Source organism: Aphis gossypii, chromosome 1 (genome assembly GCF_020184175.1).
Source record: "Aphis gossypii isolate Hap1 chromosome 1, ASM2018417v2, whole genome shotgun sequence".
In the NCBI taxonomy this organism is placed as follows: domain Eukaryota; kingdom Metazoa; phylum Arthropoda; class Insecta; order Hemiptera; family Aphididae; genus Aphis; species Aphis gossypii.
The window spans coordinates 65,886,129-65,902,032 of NC_065530.1; the positions used below are offsets into that span (position 1 = coordinate 65,886,129).

At 25.7% G+C, this 15,904-nt stretch overlaps 2 protein-coding genes across 11 annotated transcripts in view; both read right to left on the minus strand.

Annotated features, from left to right (window-relative positions):
* The window catches only part of LOC114119501 (uncharacterized), a 43,013-nt gene extending 36,052 nt beyond the window's left edge, over positions 1-6,961 (minus strand). Inside the window, exon 1 of the mRNA XM_027981076.2 lies at positions 6,636-6,961. Within this exon, the coding sequence (XP_027836877.2) occupies positions 6,636-6,722 (87 nt within the window). The 5' untranslated portion in view covers positions 6,723-6,961. The remainder of the gene's footprint in view (positions 1-6,635) is intronic.
* Positions 6,962-14,461: 7,500 nt separating this feature from the next.
* The window catches only part of LOC114119494 (potassium voltage-gated channel subfamily H member 2), a 119,448-nt gene continuing 118,005 nt past the window's right edge, over positions 14,462-15,904 (minus strand). For all 10 annotated transcript variants that reach the window (XM_027981058.2, XM_027981063.2, XM_027981064.2 and 7 more), the window contains one exon: positions 14,462-15,574. In XM_027981058.2, the coding sequence (XP_027836859.2) occupies positions 15,497-15,574 (78 nt within the window). In that variant the 3' untranslated portion in view covers positions 14,462-15,496. The remainder of the gene's footprint in view (positions 15,575-15,904) is intronic.

Genomic DNA, 15,904 nt, shown 5'->3' on the forward strand with positions numbered 1-15,904 from the left:
CGACGCTAACGAGAGTACTAGCAGGTGTTTTTTGTTCTTCAGCGAACAGACACGGTGGCCGTACTATAGCATATATACGTGTCTTCGATCCGATCACCGAGTAAATTATTTCACGACGTACCGTCTAGTGCACAAGTTTTATGCGGCCGATGCTCCCACGCAGTCCGCCGCCACGACCGTCGTATTCCATTTTATTTATTTACTCGATATATATTGTTACGAATATATTTCGTTCATTCGTAAAAGGTTAGGTCAGAAACCTCTTCCTTTGTACACGTTGTACGGAAAAGTATACCCACGCAGTTGCTAAGAAAAAAAACTTGATCTCAGAGCAACAAAAAACAGAAATATAATTTAAGATATATCATTAAGAACTAGCTACTTCTTCGGTTCCTTCGTCGACTCATCGCAGGACTCGTTTAGTTTACACTTTTTGTGCCCTAATCGTTCCAGTTAATACGAAGTTGGAAGTATTACGGTATATGGCTCATTACTTTAATAAGCATGGAAAAGTATAGAGATTGACCTTAGGGTGGTTGAACTGCGGGGGTATATAATATCGATTGTACAATTGAAAGTGTATATTCTTCAATTACTCGTTGAAAAGTCTGAGACATCAAACAAACCGTAACGCAAACGAAACGACCGGACTCAGTTTTATTACGGTATATCTGATACCGACAACACCACGTGATATCTCTTTAATGTTAGTGATGTCCTAACTGATATATATTTTGTCCAGAGTGGCCGAGAAAATAGCATTTTGTATGGTATGGGTTGACAGCAGAAGGGAAACTTCGTGATTCGTAATCCATAGGCCGTAAAGCTCGGCGATAACTTGGGTTGGTAACGTAAAGGAAAATAGTGAAACCCCAACAACGGATAAGCCTACGATCCTGACATACAAGGTCTTAAAAGTCACCTCTGAGGGAACGACGAGCGATATATTCACATTAGTCACATCAAATTATTGGCAATCCCCCACATCCTCCGTGGTAGAAGGTATAACAGTATGGATTTAGACCCGACCCCCCAGGTAGCAATGTTCTCTGGTGCTAATCAATGTCAAGTGATCTCGGTTGTATCTAAAATTTATATTGTATATGACAACCCATGTATATTAGTTATAATGTTTAGTTGAAAAGAACGTTTGTTTACTTTTTAAAATTTTTAAAACTGTATTATACAATCATATAATAGATGTTTTATTATTATCATTCTGAAATCTAACATATTTATAATACTGTAATATTATAATACACACTCGTATACATGTTACAGTTTAAGTATTGAATTTCGTTATTTTATGAATTAACTACGAATATTATAGTTAAATTATGAAAACTATATATTACCTACACGTTTTAGTTATTTCATTAACTATCTGATTCAAGACCTTAATTTAAAAAAATATATAAGATACTATTTATTCAATTCAAATATTATTTGTTACGATCTACTGCTATCTAGTGCATTATATAATATATTGTATTGTCCACTGTTTACAATTACTATGTGAAAAGGAATCTAAAAATGTATACCTAAGTGATTGAAATTGTGTTTTATTTTTAGATAAAAACATAATTTTGTATTTAATTCCACTGAATCTGTTTAACTTCAAAAAATGTGAATCATAAAAATAAATTGAGTATAATTATGCCATTACAGTATAACATTAAACTAAATGTTAATATATTCACAATCTACCCCTCAATATCACATTACTAAAAATATACTCATTTATTATACTTTCAAACCCATTATTTTAATTTTTTGTATCCATATCATTGCAAAATAAGATTCATATTTTTAGAGAAAATATTATAAATAAGTTATAGCTTTAAAAACGTAATACCTATACAATTTTAAAACCTTATGAGAAATGAATTAATCTAGACGAAAAATTCAAAATATGATAAAACTTAAGTTTAGTTTTGAAAAACCATAATTAATTCAGAACAATGAATTACCTTTAAAACATATTACAAGTAAAAATATCAAAATATTTGAATAATTTTTTTATATAAATAAATTACTTATCTTTTATTATCTTCTTCCTCATACATTATTTATTTTTTAAACAAGTTTTAAAACTAATTTACCACTATATTTTAAAGTAAAAATTATTTTACAATTAGTTTACATTTTTAAAAGATAAACAATAGAGAAAAGGAAATACTGTCATAATATCTAAACAATATAAAAATACATAGATTACTTCTTATTCAATATAAGTTATACATTTTTAATGATTTATTCAATTTTAAACAATGCATTTTGTGAATAATTCATTTGTTTACATAAATAAGTATAAATACTTTGTATATTAAAAAAATTTAAAAAATTACATGTTTAAATTTAATCTTTATGTTTAATTCAATTTAAATAACTATAAATTTAGAAATCTTTTTTAAATTAAAAAACTGTATGCCTGAACGCTGTCCATTCATACTAAATTATTTTAAGTTAAAATAGGGTTGGAACTAACCTTGTGAAATCGAAAACACAAATAAAGAGTTAGATACATAAAAATAACAATATTAATTTATGGACTCAGCAGAAAAATGCAATAACCGAAATTTGTTTGAAATATTTTGTTAATATTATAGATAACCATCTATTGAACAATCAGAAAAAATGCTTTTTAAAAATCATAAAAGAAACACGCGTCTTGTGGTGCAGTTTAATAAAAAAATAAATAGTGTTACGATGTGTTAAAACACGAAAAAAGCTAAAAAATTTGGTCTGACAGTTTCCAAATGTTTGACAATGAACAACACTATGTCAAGAAGATGTTTAAAGATAGTGTAAGGTTAAAAAGTAAATATATTTCAGCTGAAAAATTCTTGAACACTAAAAAAAATGTACATAGAACTATAGTTAAAAGTTATCATATTTTATTTTTATTTAAATGAAATTTGTACTGAAGAGATTTGCAAAAAATATTGATTATAATATTTTTAGTAAACAATTAGTTGAAATTATAATTTTAGCTTAAATATTGATAAGGTATTTTCAAAAATTAAATTATACTTAAATTCTCATTTATTTTCACACAACTTGCTAAACTTAACTTGAAATTATTTATAATAATAATAATTAAAACTAGTATACGTAGATATTATGTCGTATACTAATAAGATACTTATAAAATGAGTATATGAAACTTTTAATAGGTTCTTTGAAGAGTAGCCTTTGTGTGCTATATACTTATATACTTATAAGTATTATAATATATATTTTGATTATGTATAAGAAATTTTAATTTAAAATATTAAGTGTAACTGTAATATAACTGATAAATATTTATTCATAAATGATATATGTTTATTATTTGGTAATTTATTCGAACGTACTAGGTAAACTAATAAAAATATTTTGGTAAATTGATTTAGTTTCAAAAACTTTTGTAAACCATACAAGTAGGTATATAATTAATCAAATATATATCATGTTTCAATGATCCTCACTTTATTTTACTGAAAAATATATGGTGATTGTATTGGCAATTTTATATTTTGTTTAATCAGAGTATCAGACTTTTTGAACAGTTCGATGGCCATATTTAGCAATGTTCTGATAGCTATTGTAGGGTTTTAAAATATATATGATATTTATAGACAATAATATAAATAATATATCATATTATGTAATATATAAACCACGTTTAACAGTTTTAAATTTAAATTTGAACTAACACTATTAGAATATTTATTATATTATGTACCTATATAAAGTTTTACCAAACATATAATTTGTAATATAATGAATTTTATAAAATAAAAATAGTGATTTAATACTATAATTTTTAGATTTTGATAGTTTGATTTAGTTAAATTAAAAATGTAATATTACTGAACTTTTTAATATTCCATTGCAATAATTTTTTATGCAGAACAATAGACATTATAAAACTAAATCAATGTAGTGTACCTAATAAAATTTACAAGTATTTTATACACGCATAAAAATGGATTTTATATTTGTAACAATGCCAGAATATTACATTATAAGTTATTAGTACTACTCATAAAAATATTATAATATACAGTGTGATCATTCTTTCATAATACAACAATACATTTTTTTTATCGGGATTATGTTGGATTGAATTGGGACTTAGTTGACAAGCTAGGAGGTCCCTAAATATACATTTAGGTATAGGAACATTTCAATATTTTAACTTTGTTAGTACACGTACAATACGTACATAGTACTCACACGGTTAAATTTGTATTTTTATAAATATCAATGTTTACTTTAGACAAACCTATATTTATTTATTTGTATAGTAATTTTAACTGAATGAGGGAAATTTAAAATGCAATTGTAAGATATAAATAAGTGTGTGTATATTAAACGTTGATAATCTAACAGTTTTTGACATACTATTATCTAGTTTGACTTATTATCATTATTATTGTTGTTATTAGAATGAAAAAAATATGTATTAACTGTTAATGATAAAGTTTAATTTGACTCTTATTTAGTTGATTTTGATTTTAGAGTAATAATTATAAAATTATATAATAACATTAAAAATATAAGTCCCTTCAATTAAATTATCAAAACTAGATATCTTTATTTATAAAAATACGAGTTTAAAATAAATATTGTATAAATATTTACAGGGTATCACAACCTTGTCAATAAAGTCCCGATATAATTTAAAATTAGACGCATGATACATTTTATATGTTAAATAGAGTTTGTGTTAGTTTAGGATTCTATCAGTTCGATAAATTATAGTTAAATTTAACTAAACTGCAACTATAAGTTATTCGTAAATAAACGTTTCAAGAAAATACAATTTAAATTGTGTAGTAAAATTCATATATACTAAATTAATCTGATTAAAATACCAGTTGTTCAAATGATAGTGAATCTTGGATAGTTTTTGAGAATATTTGATACGTATTTATAATTTGTTATTATTTAGTCTAATATTGAATAATTAAACAAAAAATAATAAAAATTAATCTTGAAGTTTGTGTAACATAAATAGCTTTTATAATTTTCATTCAAATTGTATTACAAGTTTGAAGTTTATAACTTCCTACACTAGTTAACTATAATCAATAAAGTGTAAATTGTTTTTCTTATGCTTATCTTAAAATAAATCCCGATTTATATTCTCAAATCTAACAACGTATAACGTGATTACATCGTATACAAGTAAACAACGTTATTAGTTTCCTTTTTTTCGTCGTATTAATATTTTATGTATTTAATGCTGTTTGAGTAGAATTGCTACGTAACATTATTATTTAATGGGAGACGTCTTAAATTTATAACGTATGTATTTAGTATTTTTTTTTCTTTGTAGGTTTCTAATACTTAGTATAAGCTATACTTGACGATGATTTATATCCGTATTATATTAAATAGTCATTGATCGTCAATCAAAATGTTTTTGTTAAAATTAATTATTCATACAACTTTCAATACTGCTGATAAAAAACAAAATTTTTTTTTAATTTTAATTTCTAGTTAGGTATACATAAATCTTAAATTACCTGTATAAAGGAAATCATTGTTATGCTAAAATTCCATTTTTAATTTTTTTGTACAAAAACATGAAATATCTTTACCGAAATATTGTAATAAATATGCTAAATATTTGTGTAAACCATGATAGAGTTATACAGAGTTATATATATAAAACTTATTTTAAAAAGTTTATTATCTATTCATTTTTATAACAACTGTTTTGTTTATTCACAAACTATTGTTGATGAAAAAAAAATTGTATTTTAGTAAAAAATACTACGGAATAATGTAAAAGTTTTTAAATAAAACTAAAAATGTAAATATTTTTCTAAACAATCATATCAACACTATTTTATCCCATTTTATCAACAATTTCTAAGTAAACTTAACCATAAGACCAATTTAATGTTTAGGGGTTTATTTTGGTAGAAAAAATAACTTTGCGAATTAAGCTTAAATTAATGGAAATTATTTAGATAATCTATTTCAATCAATTGTTATGTACCTATGTACTAAAAGATAGAAATTATTTTTCATCTAACATAATCTGTTATTATAATATAATATATAACATATTAATTTTTATTTTGTAATTATATTTTATGTACCAACCATCAATATATTTAAATAAAAAATCTACGGAACTTATTGTCTTATATAGAGACTTTGATTGTGTTTATGAATATTCGTATACTTTTAATTCAAAATCAAATCAATGAAATATTAATTATTTATTCATTTATATTTTTATTATTATTATTTTTAGAACTTGAATTATATTTTTACGATGTAAACATGTTTTTGGTCTGTAAAATTCTATATTATAATAGACAAAGCTCTAGTTATTCAGCCGTGTATATTATTATTTTTATATTATAATACATGATCGAGAATGTTGATCAATTACAGTATCGTATATGTGGGTGTACGATTAAATGTATGTACAACTATATATGAGACATTCTCACGGTATCTTATATTTTGTATTACTTAATATACAAAATACATGTATTATTATGATGTGTAACAGTGAAGTAGCAGGCAATCGTCTCTTTTTTTTGGGGGGGGGGGGGGCAAACATTATCACGAAGTTTACAGTAAAGTGAAAGAGCGAAAATAACAGACAGACAGAGCTGAACACTTACGATTTTCGTATTGAGATTCCGTAGTTGAGATTCGGCGTATCGTAATTCACGTTTGGACTTTCGGTGATCCGTGGGCTTCGCGTCCATGTCGACGACCGTACGTCGTACCACTGCGATCACCGTAATACTGCCACGAATGTGTCGTTCGCGTCGCCTAGGAGGGCTTTAGGAGGGTAGCAATGTGGTGGGGTAGTTTTTTGGGTCGGAGGGCGATACGACGTCAGCGACGGCGGGAAGCGCGCGCCTGTGTTGTTATGACTGCGGAGCCCCTAGACTTGCGCGATGACCGCTTGAATCAGAAGTTTTTTGGATCTCGTCGGAACTCGCGTGTTGTCATCCCGGTAGACTCGTCGAGATGTTCAAACCATGGCCTCTGCGACGGGTTATGGTTACAAAATATTTACATACATTATGTAATATTATGTACCGTATAGCGGACCCCTGTGGAGACCGGTAGACCTGCTTACCTGCTCTATATTGTATAATGCACTGAAATAACCATGAATTCCAAACCCTTAACATTGAACCGTGGAGATGATGTTATTATTTTAGGATATTCTTATCGTTTTCCGTAATATTTTTGAAATCATGTTTGTGCCCCTAGATAAAAATAAACTAAGTTTAATGCAGTGTATCTTTGAATCGTAGAAAAATTATAGATATCACTGTGGTCAAGTTACGGCCAAATCATATTTTATATTTAGAATGTTATATTATTTATAAAATTACACTCAGAAACATGACCACGTGTGCATACATTTATTTTGAAACGTTTTTTGAAATAATGAGTTTTTATAGTTAAATTGGTCACCTTAAAGCAGACCAATGGTGCAAATACTTAAAAAGTATATAATGCATAACAACCGTGATGGAATGATACTTTTTCATTTTAATATTTTAAATAATTAGTTGAAGATAGATAAATAATGTATGCAAGAGTCAAATAACTTAGATAAACGAGAAAAAAATCGATTAAATTTTAATTCAAAAATCGGGGAAGTCGCACTACTGAATAAAAGTGTTGAGTTAACCTCCTCATTTAACATATCTGTCACTGAAAAGCATTTGTTAAATTTAAATTTTGCAAGATAAATCATTGCATACTAAAACAGTTTTTAACGGGATGTTGATCTGCTAACTAGATTTAATTTTCTACTAGAAACCAGCTTCTGCAAAAGATTAAGTTGAAATTTGACGTTTGTTAAATATTTTTGTTTTCCAATAAGTGACGATAGGCATAAAAAATTGATAAATAAAATACAATACGATTTTAAAACCAATACATTAATTATTAGTCCAGTCATAATTTAATTAAGACAAAATGTTATATCGAAATAACCAATAGTTATAGAATGTGTGTAAAGAGTAATGTTAAACCAACTTACAATCAGTACACTTAATTTTATTGCAACCACTAATAACTAATAACCTGGATTATATAGATAGTTGCTTTATGTTATGATTTGAAATCTTAATTTATTTATTTTAATTGATTATACTTTACTTTTTATAAAGTGTTATCCTTAACAATTAATAGTTTAATAGTTCAAAAATAAATGTATAGCTAATAATATTCTAGTCTTGTAAATAATAATGAGATTGGTGGTAACTTTTACTCGATACCAAAAAATCTGTTCCTGTAAAATAAAAGCAGCGTTATCTGTCGAATCTACCGTCGTCGTAGTAAACATTTCTGAACATAAAGCTCACTTTCGACGCTAGCTGGCGCTACGTTGATGGACTTTTACTGAAACTTATATTTTATTTTCCATTCAACTTTATAGTTTTCAATATTATTTGTGCACACATGAGATATTATATTCAAATGGTGCGATTTGTTGTATTTTTTTAATCGTTTATATAATTCGCCTAACCTAACCCATCTCAAAGCGGACGAATAACCTATAACTAACATAAAGGAATCTTTGAATAATATAGGTGACATGACATAGGTCTTATCTTCACCTGTCATTCTCAGTTCGAAATGTACGTACTATTTATTCCGTTGGAATTTATTTTACCGCATTACATACCCATAGATTAATCCATACTCACCAATATCATGGTTTGATTGAGAACCAACCGATTAAGTGTATGCTGATAAAAATACCGATAATAATTGTGTTCTTCTATGTGTCTGATTTATGACATCCATGTTCGGTCACCCGAAAGCGAATATTCAATAAACCGCAGGGTTAGGAATTTGTTGGTCAAATTTTTTCTTTAGTTACAGACTTTGTAGACTTATAGTGTACTACAGTCAAAGCTGTATACCTGTAATCACACAGTCGATGGTAAAATTCTCATCAGTTTATTAGGTGTGATACATGTTATTCACGAGCAAGTATTACCACGATGTTTTCTGTTAGCCAGTCTTAAAATGATAATCGACCTGATTCAACCTCAATCGCACCTTTTGATTCTCAACGATTTTAAAATCTGAATCAAATTGTGTTCACGCCATCGTTAATCAGTGCGGAGTGTTAAATTGTACAACGAAATTCTTGCGAAATAAATCTTGTTTACATATACATATCAGCTATTTTTGAGTCTAACCTAATACCTAACCATTTAGATGCTTGTTTCCCAAAGATAATGACTTATGAACACGATATCAAAGTAAGAAGTACAATGTATATTAATAATTTAATCCTTCATAAAGTTTAGTATAACCATGGCAATATAAACATATGGATTACAAACAAATTATATTTGTTAGATATTGTAAGAAAATTTCATGATTTCGCCTAATCTTACAGGACAGAAAACCTTTACTTTTACTTCTGGTGACTTTATTCCAAAACCTCAACTTAACGTTATCAAACTTTATTCGAGTAATAAATTTCAATCTTTTTTTGTTGAATACTCTTAGGTTACTCTGGAATTTTTCAAACTTTTGCCAACATTATAAGTTGAGCTTATGCACCTGTTATGGTTATACTATCAACTTATTATGAGAATGTCACCTGTATAGTGTATATATAAATATAAATATAATTTTATAATTTATCGACAAGATACTATAACGCATTTAGTGTATACAACTGGTTTTTAAATAAATTGCAAATAATGTTTACGTAGTGTGTACATAAGTTTATACGATCAGAATAAAAAACAGATATTATGGCCAACGTGATCACTTTTCTCCACTTTATATCCTTAAATTATGCTGTAAATGTATTTATGTATTAAAAATTCCATAAATCAGAATATTTAAATAAATGTTTAGTTTAAGCATAACAATAGTTTTAGAGTGCTTAAAAATCACCACGTATACAAGGATACCTAAAGGCTTGACGCTTGAGAACGTTATACTAACATATTATAATATACGTATTAAGTATAGTGTTAATATGACGCTATACATTGAAATAATAAAAATGATTGAAATTCTAACGTAACTTAAGCATAAAACATATACTTCTGTATATAGAATAAATAAATATAAATATTTACAATGAACCAGCGTAATTTTACTCTCAATAAAATATTGAAAAAATGCGAATTTAGCAAAAACAAAATTTGGTTGACAGTGTAAAGATCTGCTTCTGGGTGCAATTTTTTAAAACCACACATACTCATGCAGTATATTATCTATAATATAATTCATACTATTATAAAAATAACTAGAATGAATAAATAACTTATTTTAAATTAAAATAAACATAAAATAAATATATTAATGACATAGTATTATTGTGTATGGCAATCAATAATTAGAAAAATAAATGCCCAGAATCACTAAAATATCTTTAGTTGTCCTCAAATTCTTATATGTATTAATGGTTTTATGTATAATAATGTCTGAATTAATGTGTGAAAATAGTGTTTTCAACCATTTGGAAAAACTTCGTAACCAATTTTCATGATGATTTTAAAATTGGGATTGGACATTTATACAATTTGTAGTTTAAAATAAACTTAACAAGCAGATAATTACTTTATGTATAATTAAAATTGAAGATAAAGTAAAAATAAAAAACATCTATTGATAAATACTGCATTGTACATATACATGAAAAAAATATCATTTATATATTCAAAACGTTTAATACTTAAAAATAAACAATACTATTATGATATATTATAGCATAATAAATTATACTCAATAGTAAAGGCTTAAACATATATATATATTACGTATACCACAGTATAGTAAATTATGTCCAATTGCATTTTACCACTGTCGCGGTAGCAATGTAATTGAATTCACACTTTTATAATATAAGTTATTATGATATGAAAATACATCCGTAACATAAATCGGCTTGATAGAGAAAGCAATTTGGTAATATACTCTGCGTATAATAATTTACAATATATTATCTAAACAGTAAATTTAGAAAAGGAAATACTTTGTATTAGTTTTACCAAAAGAATAATTGACGAATCCATTTATTTTAATTTTCTAGAGGCTAATCAGATATATAGTTAGATGATTTAAAACACATTAAACATATAAGTATGAAACTGTTTTAAATCTTAATAACATTTAATGGCATATTATTATATTGTTATTAATATCCGAGCTTTGCATTATATTAATTCAATAATTAGAACCAAACCTGTAAATACATAACATTTAATTTCTAGCATAAGTTGATTAAAATATACCTATATATTATAAATATATTAAATATATAATATGTATTATGAGTATTATAATTATAACTGATTATAAATTTACTTCATAACTTTTAGTATACTTTATGGAAACCTCTTTAGTTTGTTTGATTTAACTTGACAACTATTATACAACTCTGCCTACAAATAATATATGTATTGTTACAAAACACAAATCTTTACAATAAATATTTTGTTCGTATACTCACAGCTAGTTTAATTTGTATTTGTTTTTCGCTTTAAAATAAATTAATAGAGTTTGCACATGATAACATGATATCTTGTGTGATATTTTTTTAAGTAAGTCGCTCAAATATTTTATCTCGTTAAACTATTCGAGGTACTTATATTATGAAAAACTTAACAAGAAATTGTTGCACATAGTACCATGTTTATAAACTAAAACAAACCTTTAGTTATATTATAACATGTATTCACTTGCATTCTAAACTTTTCGTAGATATAATTGTGAGAACTAAATAACTTATTAAAACTTTTAACATTTACAAAGTTTATCATAAAATCGACGTAGATGGATAGACATTAAGTTTAACGTGACAACTATACAACATATAACTGAATAAACATTTACTTATTTATCTCTAGTCTCAACTAATTATTATGTATTTCATCTTTTATTCGGATTTTATTGTAATATGAATAGTATGTTAACAAATCATTTATTATCATTATTTTTATCTCTTTAAATATTTTAAAAATGAATGAGAAAAACATAAGAAATAGTAATTTGTTTATTCAATAAAATGTTTAAATTGGGTATATTTCGTGTATTTTCTACATGAAAAAAACCACTACCATTAAGACAACTATATATATTGATGCACAAAGTAATTTAATTATTTCTCTTAAATGTATCTTTGGTTATTGGACAATTTATAATGGTCTAATAATTGTATTAGTCTATATAGTTGACGTAATGTTTAGTTTATATTATTGCATGTACTTATGAATAATATTTAACAATATATATTTATTTAACACAGAAGCAGATGTAAGTTACCTAATTAAATTGCAATAAATTAATTTTATTTTTTTCTATCGCAGCAATTTCATTTATATATGTTATTATACCTATTAATTTATCTATTAAATAAAATATTATAGCTATAGCACTACTATATTATGTTAGACATTTAATACCCGCGCATTGCATTAAAATTGTTTAATATACTATGTATAATTTCTGAAAAATATTTCAATTTCATTATAAAATACACGTTATACTTACTTGGTATATTTTGAGACCAGGAATCCTGGCGGGAAGCTATTACACCCCTATCGCGTTTGCTTTCTGTCGAGGAAACTATATTGCAGTTCAAAAACGCACATGGATGTTTTTGCGAACTGCTATTAATGCTGGTACCGAAAACGGTACATAATTAACATCGTCGTAGGTGGCCTCTGCGGCTTTGCGTATTGTTATAATAATATTTAATAATGATAATAATGTTCATAGAGTTTAATATCTATACTTCAATTAGTATTATAATTTGACAGTTGTTTAGTCGGTCTAATGAAGTCAGTTAATTAAATTAAATTAAGTCGCATATTAATTTGTAATCTAACTAAATTGTCATGACTCCTGACTTCTTTACGTTTCAATTTTTTCCAGCTATTTTTCTATCTTAAATGTAAAATTTAGCACCATACATATGGAAAATGTACAATCTGATACATATAATTAATAATTTATAGCCAACTTTCTAGTGTCTAAAATATCTCACTATATCATATACCTAACTATTTTTGTTATTACTATTGCAATTCAACATTATAACATTTAACATTTTGATTTTTTAAATAGATAGTATTTTATTGAAATTCGTTGATTTAATAAATTGAATAAATTGATACCTTCATAAAATAAATGTGTATAATACTTGGACAGTGGATATTTAGTATTATAGTTATTTACAGTAATTTTAGTTACATAATAAAATGTAAAGCTGTTTGTTTCTCGGAAAACTATTTAATGTGATCAACATAAACACACTTTTATTGAGTATTTTAAAAATAACTAAATTTGTTATACGCATGTTGTATGAAACATGATTTCATCCAGTATACCTTTATCAATATTTGACTTAAAATATTTATCCTAATTTAAGATATTTTCTTTTAATTAATTAAAAAAAAAATAAGGCAGCCACAGATTAAAAATAAATAATACATTTAGACAAAGTGATAATAATAATAATCGTTAAATAGTAATAATAATATGTTTTATTATAATAATATGTTAAATATCATTTTTACTATTTTTCTTAAATCACAATTTATTAACCAATATAATAAATAATGTAATTTATGAATTCCTAATACATTTTATCCAGTCTTATTTTTAAGTTTTACCTAACAGCTTATCTAAACTTTAATATAATAGATATAAATATAAACAAAATATTGAGAAGAAATAAAATGTTAATTTAAAGTAAAATGGCAATAAATTTTAATATAATAATACTAAGCAGTCAAAAAGTATATAGGTACCATTACATAATACGTATATAATTGATAATTAAAATTTGTATATTAAAATTTAAAAAAATGTTCGAGTAATTAAAAATAATTTATGGCTGATATGACTTTTTATATCATTTTCATTTTATTATACCTACTTTAAGGTATACTCTCATTATTTGTATCTCTATCGAATATACGCAATGGCGTATTTTGTTTAGTAAAAATAAAATATTTTATTTTACGAGTACACAATGAGTCTACGAATACGAAATAAGTATATGTTTATACATTATTAATTTTAGAATATTATAATATTATTTGCAAGTAAAAAACTGTAACCCTGATACAGGATCTTTTAATGTAATTAGTTAACTTATAATAGTTTAAATAAATTATTATATACTTGTATACTTAAGTACATCAAAATTCTAAGTATACCTATCAATAATTAATAAATATTATTCCTTTCAATATTTTTGAACAAAGAATAAGATTTTCATTCTAGTACTTATATGGTTGAAAACTTTCAATTTTTCAAAATCAATAACTTAAAGTATATACTTTTTGAGATAAATTATGTATTAAAATAATATCAATAAGTTTTATTTTTCTACAGTTTATTTCGATTGATAATAGTTGGTACAACAGTCATTATATAAATTGTTTTGCGTCTCGTTGCAAATTTGGAATTTGTTTGTTTAAAACTACAATACAGTTGATTGTTTTTAATAAATAGTTTATAATAACAAAACGATATAAAATAAAATATTGATGGTGGTAAACAAATTGTAACAGGAATTATATTGGTGTTCTTTAATAATTATTTTTTTTTTTTGTTTACTTAAAAAATATAAAATGTAAAAATTTTACAATAATTAACGTGAGCACGTGGATATAAACAATCAGTATTATTGTTATTATTATTATTGCACAGACAATTGTTAGCATATCATAACATTGTAGAATCACAATTAATATACCGGAAAATGATACATAAAAAGCGAGGTTTAAAGTTTCTATAAATAACGGGAAAATACATTCACAATTATTACGGAAAGGAAGAATTCAATGCGTTTGAGAGTAACACGGACCTGATTTAAAACAATATTGCATATTTAGTTTATAGACGGGTAATAACGAAATAATTGAGTATCAGATAAATAACTGGAAGCTGGGCTCAGTGGCAATGACATAGAACAGATAATAAATAAACGAACATTAAATATTTACTATTAAAAAACAAAAAATGTACAAATGGCTTTCTAAAAAGCAAACAGTGTTTTAAAAATTGCTATTGATAAAAAATAAGCAAATTATGCCTAAAATTAAATATATAAAAATTCAATATTTCGTAGTTTACATAGTAAAAACCAAGTATATAATATTATATAATGATACATAATTCCCCGTCAACGCTTGTCTATCTAAAATGAAATTCGATCTTCTAAAACCCCTATAAAATATTATTCGTCTTTTATTTTTTATTTTTACAGCGTATATAAAAACCGTAAATAAGTTTTAACAAAAATAACACTAAATATATTGTTTTGTTATTTTTTTCTTTAAAAACGTGTGATTACGAATAAAAATGTCAACATATTATTATAGTGGATGTACGTATATTTTACTCGAGAGCAAAGCTTTTCGTGAATTATGTAAAAAAAAAAATAATAATAAAGAAAACAAAAAAGAAACGAAGAGTCAAAAACAAGCTCGTGAATATATGATCGCGCCCTCGTCAGTGGGTGTTGACGCTAGAAACCGGTCCCTTGTTGTTGGTGCGTTGGACTGGCCGTCGTACTGCTCGTGCGACTCTGCGTCTCGGATGTATCCTGTCAAAAATCGAAAGGATAGTATCATAAAGGTCGGCACGAGTCTTAATTCACACTCGTATTGTACGTCCGTTGACATTCGTTTTCTCGCGGGAATAACAATCAATAATAATAGTTTTAGAAATAATAATCTTTTGTTTTTAAATTTCTCGAGACGAGTTGACCGATCGAACAGTACACCGAAGAATTCGCGTCGACGTGCTGATCTCGCTCGTATAGATACGCCTACAGCTATACTATAAGTTTTAAGTTTAAAACTGTAATATGAAAAGTACGAAACTACCGTAGTTTGAGAAAATGTTTTCAAAGTCTGCTGCTGCATTTTATTTT